Source organism: Sinocyclocheilus anshuiensis, unplaced genomic scaffold (genome assembly GCF_001515605.1).
Source record: "Sinocyclocheilus anshuiensis isolate Anshui unplaced genomic scaffold, SAMN03320099.WGS_v1.1 scaffold1170, whole genome shotgun sequence".
NCBI lineage: Eukaryota > Metazoa > Chordata > Actinopteri > Cypriniformes > Cyprinidae > Sinocyclocheilus > Sinocyclocheilus anshuiensis.
This window is the reverse complement of record NW_015538055.1, coordinates 3,833,466-3,845,059: the sequence shown is the minus strand read 5'-3', so window position 1 is coordinate 3,845,059 and position 11,594 is coordinate 3,833,466. Positions and strand designations below refer to the sequence as shown.

At 37.1% G+C, this 11,594-nt stretch overlaps 1 protein-coding gene across 1 annotated transcript; it reads right to left on the bottom strand.

Moving 5' to 3' along the window:
* Window positions 1-4,280: 4,280 nt before the first annotated feature.
* On the bottom strand, window positions 4,281-8,223 carry LOC107683460 (geminin coiled-coil domain-containing protein 1-like). The gene is made up of 4 exons (XM_016479515.1): window positions 8,058-8,223; window positions 5,894-5,979; window positions 5,663-5,779; window positions 4,281-5,121 (listed from the first exon to the last, which is right to left on the bottom strand). Exons 1-4 carry the CDS (start codon window positions 8,221-8,223, stop codon window positions 4,321-4,323), a joined length of 1,170 nt encoding a protein of 389 aa, XP_016335001.1. The 3' UTR covers window positions 4,281-4,320.
* Window positions 8,224-11,594: the final 3,371 nt, after the last annotated feature.

Genomic DNA, 11,594 nt, shown 5'->3' with positions numbered 1-11,594 from the left:
CTTTGTTTCTAAATTCAATGAAATGGTTTTACCTGAATGTTCTTGTTGTAAGGCCTCTGACACTGTGTTTCATTTATTTTGTAAGTGTTCAAGGCTGGCTCCACTTTTTGTACTTTTGGAAAAACTAATTATGAAATTGGGATTTTCTTTTACAAATACCCTTTTTATCTTTGGTTGCAAGTATAAGCAGTCGTGGCGTGAACCGTGTGTGCTTGCCAATATTTTAATGGGACACACCAAGTTAGCAATCCTGAAAACACATCAATGTAAAAACGCTGGTCAAGATGTTGACTTGTTGCCTCTTTTTAAATCATTGGTAGAATTTAGGGTTGCTATTGAATTTGCATATTACAAACAAACTGATAATGTACTTTTTTCAAAATGAGGTGGGGTGTGAGAGATGCTTTAGTGACACCGAGTGAGTTTGGAAATATGGTTTTTAATTGGTAAAAGTGTTCTGTGTTTGTTTATTTATTTACTTATTATTTTGCTTTTGTGTATTAGCTCTGTAATGTTTTGAAAAAGGGTGTAAATTAAAAGGGGTTTAAAAGTCAAAAGTCTCTCTCTCTCTCTCTCTCTCTCTCTCTCTGTCTCTCTCTCTTTTTACAAATGCATATTTCCATGCATCAAACATTTGAAAAATCAAAATAAATATAAAAAATAACAGAACAAACATGTTCCTACAAATACCTGCAAAATATGTAATTCCTAATTTTTCGCATAATCTCAATAACTTCTTGCATTCTTATTTTTTTTATAAATGTCAATGATCTAATATTGAACTCCTTAAAGGTATGTAATTTGTATACTATATACATTATGCAAATTTAGCATTTGCCAAAGTGTGCAGTATTCAGAGCACAATACTGTATAGTGGAATAATGTAACCCACAATGCAGTGTGCTCAACTTGACCTTTCATTTCCAGTGACAAATAAACTTGAAGTAATATCAGCTGTAATTTTTTACATCTTTTACTTGGCTCCAAGATTTAATTAAATATGCAAAATGAAAAAACAAAAAATTATAAGATGATAACTAGATGCCGTTCACTGAATTAATATGATGAGGTCACATGACAACATTTATTATGGAATAATGCCTACTGTTTTCCTGTTACTATTTTTAGTAGGCATCATATGGTTTATGATGTTTACTGTTCAGTGAGTAGCTAGTATGCCATTTTGAACATAGTCTGTCATATTCAATATGTGTCTTATATTGAAGATTACTTTCAACCAGAGCTATGTTCAGAATAGCATAATATACTTTTACTACTTTTGCAATATATAGTATGAGTATTGTGTGCAGAATGTGAATGCATGGGAAAAAGTGTGTAGTTATCACAGCACATTGCACTGAATAGTGGGTCCCACACTGCACCAGTGTTTAACTGACTATGCTTCAACAAAAGTAGTCAATATACTGTACAGTGTTTATTGCACAGCACTCAGTAAGAAGTAAACTAGTCTTCCATTATAAACATGGCAAAGTTTCTAAACCCTCAGAAACACATAAATCTGAGCAGTTCTATTGTGTATGTGAACTATATCTACTGAGGAAATTTTGAAATGTATTCAAAATAGATCCGGTGTTTCCACATGTTAATGAGAGAAAAATGAAAAAAGGATAAATCACGGCAATATTTGAAGATATTTTACAGCTGCAGCTATAGTTTACAGTGTACAGTTACTCAAGCTTCACAACCATAGAAACACATTAACTATTATACCGGGCAGAACAGCATTCCGGCATACTCTCTCTACCTTATTCATGATGTATTACTTCAAGCCTACTAGAGATCAAGATAACAGGGCTTCCTTAATTAGAGAGGCACACACGGCCTGCTTAAACATTAACTTTAACTCTGTTGCATATTCTCCCAATGTCTAACACCTACACCAACTTACTACAGGTACGATTTATTTGCTTACACTCAAATATAAGCATAGCTGCTGATTCTGAATTAGTATGCCTCACAATAGCTACTGAACTGTGAATTGTGATCCCTGGAGTTGTAGAACAGTTTCGTTCTATCTGTTAGCCAAAGGGAAACTCATATTAGTTTTGACAGCATAATTTGAAGTAGAGTTATTGAGTATGTTTTGTATTATGGCTGATAAAGTGTAAATGGTGTTCTTGGTTATAATAGAAGTGGTGCAAGGAACAGCCAAGAGCCTGCAGATAATGAATAGCCATCATGTGGGTGGTTCACCGAACTATAATTTGGGGGCATTTGAATTACCCCCAGAGATTGGCGAAATCTAGTACTTGTAAAATAAATGTTTATTTTATTTAAAAAAACAAATGCAAAAGTTTTCTTTGAGGTATAGGGTTTGGCATGGTGTATTTTATTTTAACACCTGTTCTTCTGTATTTATGTGTGAATTTTATGGAGGCCTGCTGTTAATGTTATACCTCTTTGTCTACCTAGTTAACCAGAGGCTTTCTTTATGAATTTGTTAAAAAATCACTGTAGAATTACCCATAATGATATACTTTTTATTTATATTTCCTTTTTTCTTTCTTTCTTTTTTTTGGGACAGGTTGTAATGAAATGATCCCACATAACCACATACTGTATGACAATCAAAAATTGGCCATCCTTTGGTTTCCAATCTCTGGATACTGGAATGATTGTTTCCACTTTTGAACACATCTTTATCCACCCCATCTTGGCAAACAAAATGTGAAGGTACCACGACCCTATAGGCAATCAGTACCGGCTGGCTTGGTGTCTTTTCCATTGTATATAGAGTGATGCAAATTTTTGTAGGCAAACCCAAAAGTAAGCATCACCCTGGTTCCCTCAACAAAATCTCAACAGGATTTTTCCATTGGCTTTTGAATTCTCACAGAAAATAATCTCTGTGACCACTGTTTATGATTCTTACACATTTTGTTGTTTTGTCCCCAACAGCCTCTAGTCCCATATAGCCACTTGCCAGCATTACTGATGAATTTTATGTAGTCGACTAAAACATGAAAATATCTTGAGCTGTATTTTTTAGGCATTTAACCAAAAACCCATTCAAAAAACACATTGACTTCAGGACGATGGAACCAGAAGTGCTAAAATGCGAACTCGTTTATGGGTTTTGGTCTACAAATATGCGTTATCACTGCAGCACTCTATTTTCTATTGAACTGAATGTCCAAAACGTTGAGGTTGAATGGGAGCAGGTTATTGTTTAATCTGAGACTAAATTATATAAGCAAGTATATGTACATTTTATGTATAATATTGAATTGCAGAATGACAATTTCTGAATTAGGAAGTTATGTATTTAACACATCCTGCCAAATTTCCTTTTCGTCACCCCCAACCATGTATCATCTCCTTTTCCTTGTTCTTTCACCTGTACCCGTTATTTTCCAGGCTCCTCAAGGTGCTCTTTCCTGTCAACCTCTCAATCTGGAGGCCATCTGCAGGGGGCTTAACCGTGTCATTGGAGATAGACCACTCACTGGCTTCTCCATGGCTAACTCAAGGCCCAAACTTTCCCTGCCATCCCCAGCTCCCTGAGGGCAGAGCAGAGAGTACGAGGCTGGGCAGAGGGGAGGGATAGAGGGGTCTAAGTATCCCATGTTAGACCCCCATGAGGGTCTCAGACTTGCGGGGCGGATCGGGGAGGAAGTCTCCCTCGAGACCGGCCGGCCCTCTCTTTTGTCTCGCAGTGGCGGGAGAATGGAGAAGATGTACCGGAGAGTAACAGAGGGAGGGAAAGTGATAGGGGAAGGAGGGAAGGAAAGCTGGACAGCTGTGGGAATGACAGGTTAGGGCTAACAGTGTGGCACGAGAAGATTTGGGACTCACAACGTTGATAACTTGTAATGCGTCAGTTCACAATTAAAGAGACATTTGTTCTGTTACGGGGAGCTATTATTTTCAATAGAAGACATGCGAAATGTATTTGATCTAGGTGTCTTAAAGCAAGTGACATATGCTGTGTTTGTGTATTAGCGTTGTAAAATCAAGGGTGGTGACAATGTCAATTCAAGGGACGAATCTTAATGTTTTCTTTTACAATTTGAAAGTACCAAAAACTTGAAAAAAAATAAAACTTTTACTTTGAAAAAAGGTGTGATTTTAATGAATTCAGTCATAATCCTGCATCTAATATCAGCCTTTCAATCACAATGAATAAAAAACACTATATACAAATTCATGACATAATATCACAAAGCTATCAAAATATATAATATATAACCGGTAAAAGTGAAGAGTTGTTGTGTTTCTTGTCAATATGGGGCAAGTTGGGCTATCAATCCTCAAAAAAAGGCTAAAAAAAAGGCAGTTTTTCAATCCTCAAAAATGTCTCTAGGAACATTGTTTAGGAACCCAGGTGAAGTTCCATCCCCCTTGTGCATCTCTGCGTGTGAAAGCTTGTCCTTGAGGGAAACTGTGCGTCTTCACACTGTTTTGTGGACTAAGTGACATGCTAAATGCCAAGTCTGTCCTGCTACGAGACATACGAGGTGTGGAGAAAAGTTGACTGTTGCCCCCTGGTGGACTGGAGGAATCACAGCCTGGTGTGTTGTAGTATGGACCAGGGCTTACGTCCTGGGGATGAAATGGAGTCGAGGCAGCTCGTGGTGGTGTGAAGTGTTGAGCGGTGGTCATCGCTGGTGGAGAGCTGACTAGTGAACTTGTAGTTGTGATGGTGTACAGAGCTGAGGGGTCAAGGGTTGAATAATCTGAACGCAAGCTCTGGGAGGTGCTGTAGCCACTGGAGGTGTCCAGACTGCAGTTGCTGGATGAGTCTACGATGCTGCTGTAATTGCAGCGTGTCTCGGCATTAGGGCTGAAGCCGACTGCATTGTCCACATTTGCCATACTGTAAGGATCTTCTGTAGGGAGTGGACAGCTGAAAGAAGGGGTGTTGAAACTGCGTTCTGGGTCAACAGTGTTCTCGTCTTGCAGGCCTAGAGTTTCTAGTATCCATGAGTCTAGAGGTGGGGTGGCCGCCAACTCTTCAGCGGAGCAAAATTCCAAAGAGAGATTGCGGCAGGTTCGCTTTCCCTCACCGCTGTGAAGCAACTGGCTCAGGTTCCGGAAATCATCATAAGTTCTCTTTTGATGTCTTGGACCATCTGGAACCTTGCAGTTAGAAAGGAGTTTCTGTGATTTAAAGAAGGGAGAAAGTGGAAAAAAGAATGTAAGAGTTAATTAAAAATGTATTTTAAGGAAACATCTGACATGAGTGACAGTAAAGGGCCATTTACGTCAAGAACGATAACTATGTTAGTGTCCACACAAACACACGATAATGGATTCTGAATGGCTGTCAGTTTTTTTATTGTTTATCGACTGGAAAAAAATATTGTAAAAGTGATTCCAACAATATTGGTCTTCTGTGTCGTTATCATTATAGTAGTGGTGGTATTCTATCTACTCATAGAATTAGAAGTGGATTATTAAAACTTCATAATTGTAGTTATTGTTTTAGTTATCATACTTGGTGTGAAATGGCCCTTAAAAGATGGCCATTTAAAAGTATATATCTATCCATCTTTGCTTGTCCTCTGTGTATATATTTATAGTTTTATAGATGATCCTTCTCTGTTTGAGTTGGAATAAAAGTATTTCATTATAGAAAAAAATGACACACATCACCTTTTTAATAGTATAAAGATCTGTGATTAGTTGTGAGATTTCTTACCTTTGTTTTTTCCTCTAAAGACTTAACATATGATGAGTTTAAAAACTCTTTGAGCTTGTTGTTCTCTTCTTGCAGTCTGGCCAGCTCTTCTTCTCTTTGCATTAGGGTGTCTTGGAGCTTTAATGTTAAAATGGCAAAAATGTTACCACAATCATTAACAATATGTTGACAACTTTGGTTAAGTATTTAGTATATCATAATTTAGTACTATTTTTCAATTGATTTAAATACCTGTTTGTTTCGTTGAATTTGAGGTGACAGTTGATCAGGCCAGGTGGGCCGATGTCCCAATCCATGCTCAGACACAGGCAGTGAATCTAAAACAAACAGTAAATTTGAAACACAGGTCATTATCCTGATTAGCAATGGTCTAGCAATGTGAAATAACAGGAGGAGAAAAAACATCAATGAAATAAATAGGCTATTTAAAAACAAAAGAAAGAGCCCAAAAGAACTAACACTTTGGAGGTGGCCAGATACTCCACAGTCCATTGCTACTCTAACAAAACATGAAGAAAAAAAATCCCAGATGGAAAAATTCCAGTTTGTCAAGGCGGGAAGCCTCTCGCGCCGCTGGTCCCGGCATATTGGAGGTGCTATATAGCACCACTACCATAAAACCTGTACAAAACAATTTTGGTTCTAATACCCCACTTTGGGGTGGTTGAGGTGCTATATAGCACCACTGCCATACAAAAGAACCCGTTCAGCCCCTGTATAGTTCTTTAAAGTTACATTAAAAACCACACACAAGACTTTTTGACCTAGGAAAGCATAAAAGTGATTCAAAACAGCTTTTGTCATTGCAGCAAATTCCCATGTGACCCTGGACAACAAAACCAGTCTTAAAGGAACACTCCCCTATTTTTGAAAATAGGCTCATTTTCCAACTCCCCTAGAGTTAAACAGTTGAGTTTTACTGTTTTCGAATCCATTCAGCCAATCTCCGGGTCTGGCGGAGGAACATAACCAACGTAACCACCTGCTTGCAGGCGCTGCGTAATATCGTTGGGGGGGGGGGGATTGTGTTTTTCCCCCACTTCCTTTGGTGTGTTGAACTGAAAAAAAAAAAAGATTCATAAAAATATTTTCTTTTAGGAGTAGATTTTTGGATTAGGTTTAGTCTATAATAATAAGTGTTATCAGCTTTATATAAAAAACTAAAGAAGTCTATGGTATGTCCTCATTTAGATGTATAGGGGTCTGTGGACACTAATTGCAGGGTTTTAGAATGACTTTATGCAGGTTTCGGGAGCAGCTTTGCCAAAGGAGCTGAGAGGCGGAGGCAGGAGAGGAGGGACATGGTGAAAGTGTTTAATTCACTAACTGTAACTGCCAATTAAACAGGCTGAAAGCTCTGTCATTTCATCTGAAACCTCTGTCCAGTCTCATTCACACTCTCTCTTTCTCTCATAGTCTTGATACCAGAGATAGAGAAACCCAGTAGCTCAAATTCTGCAGAAGTGTGCACTAATCTTTGTATGTGAGCTATGGATATTTGTGATTATAAATAAGATGATAGAAAACAGACAGAATGTGCTCTGATCACAAATAATGATGTTAGAACTTATATGTACAACTTTTCCTAAACAGTCCTACTGCATAACCTGCAAACACTTTATGAGCAATTAATGAATTTATAGTTCCAAACAAATCAATACAAGGATGCATTAAATTAATCAAAAGTGACAGTAAAGAAATTTAGAATGTTAAGGATTTCTATTTTAAATAAATTATGTTCTTTTGAACTTTTCATTCATCAAAAAAATCTGAAAATGAAATATATCAAGGTTTCCACAAAAATATTAAGCATCACAACTGTTTTCAACATCAATAATAATAAGAAATGTTTATTGAGCAGCAAAATCAGCATATTAGAATGATTTCTGAAGGACCATGTGACACTGAAGACTGGAGTTATGATGCTGAGAATTCAGCTTTGCATCACAGGAATAAATTACATTTCAAACTATTTTAAAACAGAAAGCAGTTCTTTTTAAATTGTAATAATATTTTACAATATTACTGTATTCTTGATCAAATAAATGCAGCCTTGGTGAGCATAAGAGACTTTCAAATGTCCCAATCCATGCTCAGACACAGGCAGTGAATCTAAAACAAACAGTAAATTTGAAACACAGGTCATTATCCTGATTAGCAATGGTCTAGCAATGTGAAATAACAGGAGGAGAAAAAACATCAATGAAATAAATAGGCTATTTAAAAACAAAAGAAAGAGCCCAAAAGAACTAACACTTTGGAGGTGGCCAGATACTCCACAGTCCATTGCTACTCTAACAAAACATGAAGAAAAAAAATCCCAGATGGAAAAATTCCAGTTTGTCAAGGCGGGAAGCCTCTCGCGCCGCTGGTCCCGGCATATTGCAGGACTTACCCCGCCGCGGCGGCTCGTGCTGGCGGGCAGCGTTGTCCAGGGGACCGGCGTCCCAGAGGGAGACGAGCGTTGCTGTGGAAACGTCAACATTACCGTCAGCAGACGTAGAGGCGGAGTAGTCGTAGCGCTGCCCTCCTGCAAAGCTCAGATCTTGGCAGGACAGCATGGTGCTCTACTAAATCCATCATAACAGGGCGAGACAGTTATTAAACATTTTTATTGTTTTGAATAAATAATGAATTGAATATTTAAGCATGTCAAGACCAGGTTTAAAATTGACACAAACAGCGAAAAGGTCTATCAAACTAGGCATTACAAGACATAAATCATTTCATTACCTACGTCTTGCAAGCAACTTTTCTTCCAAAGATTGAAAACTTAATAAAAACCATTTAAAAAATCAATTACATTTCAATTATATTCAACTCATCGCGTTATTTGATGACTTTCATGGCTGTGTTGACATTTTAAGGGACTTTTTGTCAATTTCTCAGTCTGCTGAAGTTTGTCTTGCACAACCGATTTGTCTTTTGGCGCCCCGAGCACCTAAACGTCAGCTATCTACACTTTTTAAACAACATTTGTGTTATTACTTGCGATGTGAAATGAATCATAAGTGATAAACAGTGACAGTATTTTTGTTTTGTCAATGCACCAAACATACTGAGCAACGTGCACTACTGTTGCTATGGTTACTCAGTCTAACTTGACTTCTAGTGCGCTTTGACTAACTAGTAATCTAAATTTTGTGATTACTAAACTGTTGTTTGAAAACGCTGTTGAAACACATATAGGTTAGGCTATTTGTTTTTACACTGTATAAAAGTCAATCTGCAAAATGGTGCAAAAGTTACAACCTGCAGTGAAAAGTTCTTAGCATTTTTAATATATTTTTTATTTAATAGGCCTATCTGATTAATCCAGTTTAATTTCTTTTTAAAAACCACTGAACATAATAGAAATTACAAATTATTATGTCACAATAAATGAATAGGAAAAGGAAGTGATGTTGACAAAAACATGTGCAACTGCAAAAAAGAATTCCAAAACTCCTAAAACTAACAAGAGCAAGACTGTCCGCCTTCTGAGTTATTATTCAATGGTTTATTAAAATTGACATCCATTCCATGTTTATGCCCCCTGCAATACCCACATGTTGCACTGACTCCAGCAGCCAGCTCTCTCCTTGTATTGGATCATTATTAGCGTTGGAATTGCTTTTGTGCGATAATTATGCATGTCAAATAACTGTCAATGTATCAGACGCATGTAAACATCAAGATATATGCACATGGCACTCGGAGACCCAATAAAAAACCAACTCACATGTGCGCGTAAAGCCAGCCCACCAATTGTTTTACATTAACAGGTGAATAAATAATCAGAAGCACTTACCAATTATTGGGGCAGGATGGCACGTGTAGGTGCGAGCTCTCCAAAGACCTAGAGAAGCAAGTGCGCAAAACTTTATTCAAATTGCTTTGACACTCTCCAGAGCGCAGCAGCAACCTGATTCGGTGTGAAGCTGTCAAACTGATGACGTGACGCGTTCAACTGTTGGATCGCAGATGCGCAATGAGCGAGCGCTCGAGCAGAAGGCGATGCGTGATTGTACTTATGCACCACGCGCAAGGTTTTATTGCTTTGGGATGGAGAGGTAGATGGTTCCAGACGCGCATCTGGGTGCTGCGCGCTGTTCAATGGGTTAATGTATAATTGCTCAACTGATAGTTTAGAAGCATGATGAATTAATTTAACCAAACGAGCTAAAGGACATGTTCATGACCCCCTCTCAAAGAGTTAAATGAAAGGTGCATACCACAGGGTGACACATTAACATACGTTTGAGCATTTCTGTCAGTCTTTGTTTTGTTTTGTTTTTTCCAAAGAACTGAAAGATTATAAATTTAATGCTCACGTGGGTTTTGTACTTTGCACTTGATTTGGAAGACATCACCAAATTAAGCTATGGCTAGAAAAATAGATTTGCTGATTATACTGAATATATATATATATATTTTCAACATCAATAATAATAAGAAATGTTTATTGAGCAGCAAAATCAGCATATTAGAATGATTTCTGAAGGACCATGTGACACTGAAGACTGGAGTTATGATGCTGAGAATTCAGCTTTGCATCACAGGAATAAATTACATTTCAAACTATTTTAAAACAGAAAGCAGTTCTTTTTAAATTGTAATAATATTTTACAATATTACTGTATTCTTGATCAAATAAATGCAGCCTTGGTGAGCATAAGAGACTTTCAAAACCATTAAAAATCTTACAGACCCCAAACATTTGAATGGTAGTGTACAGTAAGTGCAGTGAACCTGCATTTTGATCACCCTTTCATATGAATGCTGCTTCAGGACGTGGACTGTTAGGTTGTCAAACATCCTATGAAGTAACATTCATGTACACACTATGACTTGGAAAGAGCACTCGTCAATTCATATATAAAATTATAATACAAACCACAGAATATATTATTTAAAGTGTGTGGTAGAATATGCGGGAGATGGGAGCCTATTGAAGAAAGTCCACTCTTGAGGAGTGTGAAATGAGTGTGTGTGTTGGTGCACCCCTCTATGTGCTAACTAAACTCAGAGGTGGCAGCTTGGGTAATTAAGAGCGGAGCTGTTGTCAGGTGCCTCATTATGACATGAATGGCAGTTTGTCACTCTCCTCCTACCTCTATTAAACAGCCTCTGTCCTTTGCTGTCAGCTGCTCTGACTGTTTATCAATCTGTCTGCTGGCAGAGCTGAATTGTTTTTTTGTTTTTTTTGCAGGTCTGATTTTCTGTCTGTTGACAGGTCTGATTTTACAGCTCTGTTTCTGTAGATAGTTTTTTGGTTGTTTGCCAACCTGAGAGTGAATATGACAGTTTGAGAACAGATTGAATAAACTTTCATGAAAGTGTTTTGTTTTTTTTTTGATAATTATATGAATGAACTTTTTTTTTGCATGAATTATGTCTGATGAGCTTAACTATGCTGCTGAAGCATCATAATGAATAAGAAAACACTTTCAGCTTTTGTTAGACTCTGAATCAGACTAATGAATCTTTGAAAAAACATAAATGCATAAAAGCATATAAAGTATTCAACTACAATAAAATGATCACTATAAACAGCATTTTGTTCTTATAAGAATAATCTAGTAATTTTTTTCTCAGACACTCACATAAGCATGTGTGTGTGTGTGTGTGTGTGTGTGTGTGTGTGTGTGTGTGTGTTATTTTACTGTTATGTACTTAGTTACTGTTATGTAAATTAATGTTACTGTTATGTTTTTTTAATTAGTTAAAAAATAATATGCTTATGAAATCTTTGAAAAACATAAATGCATATGAAGCATCCAACTATAAGAACATTATCACTATATATTATTTAAAAAAAAAAACATTTTTGAGCATTTGACTCACAACTCATAAACTAGCTTTTGACTTATTCTTATTCACCTTTTTTCAATCCAGAAGTAAGCTGTTTTCTGTGAATGTGCAAGACTTCTGTTTCATTAGCCGCTGTAGG

Coding starts and splice junctions, on each gene's coding strand:
- LOC107683460 (XM_016479515.1), bottom strand. CDS start 8,223: ATGCTGTCCTGCCAAGATCTGAGCTTTGCAGGAGGGCAGCGCTACGAC. Junction 5,780..5,893: donor AAATTCAACGAAACAAACAG/GTATTTAAATCA, acceptor TTAACATTAAAG/CTCCAAGACACCCTAATGCA. Junction 5,122..5,662: donor CTTTAGAGGAAAAAACAAAG/GTAAGAAATCTC, acceptor TTTAAATCACAG/AAACTCCTTTCTAACTGCAA.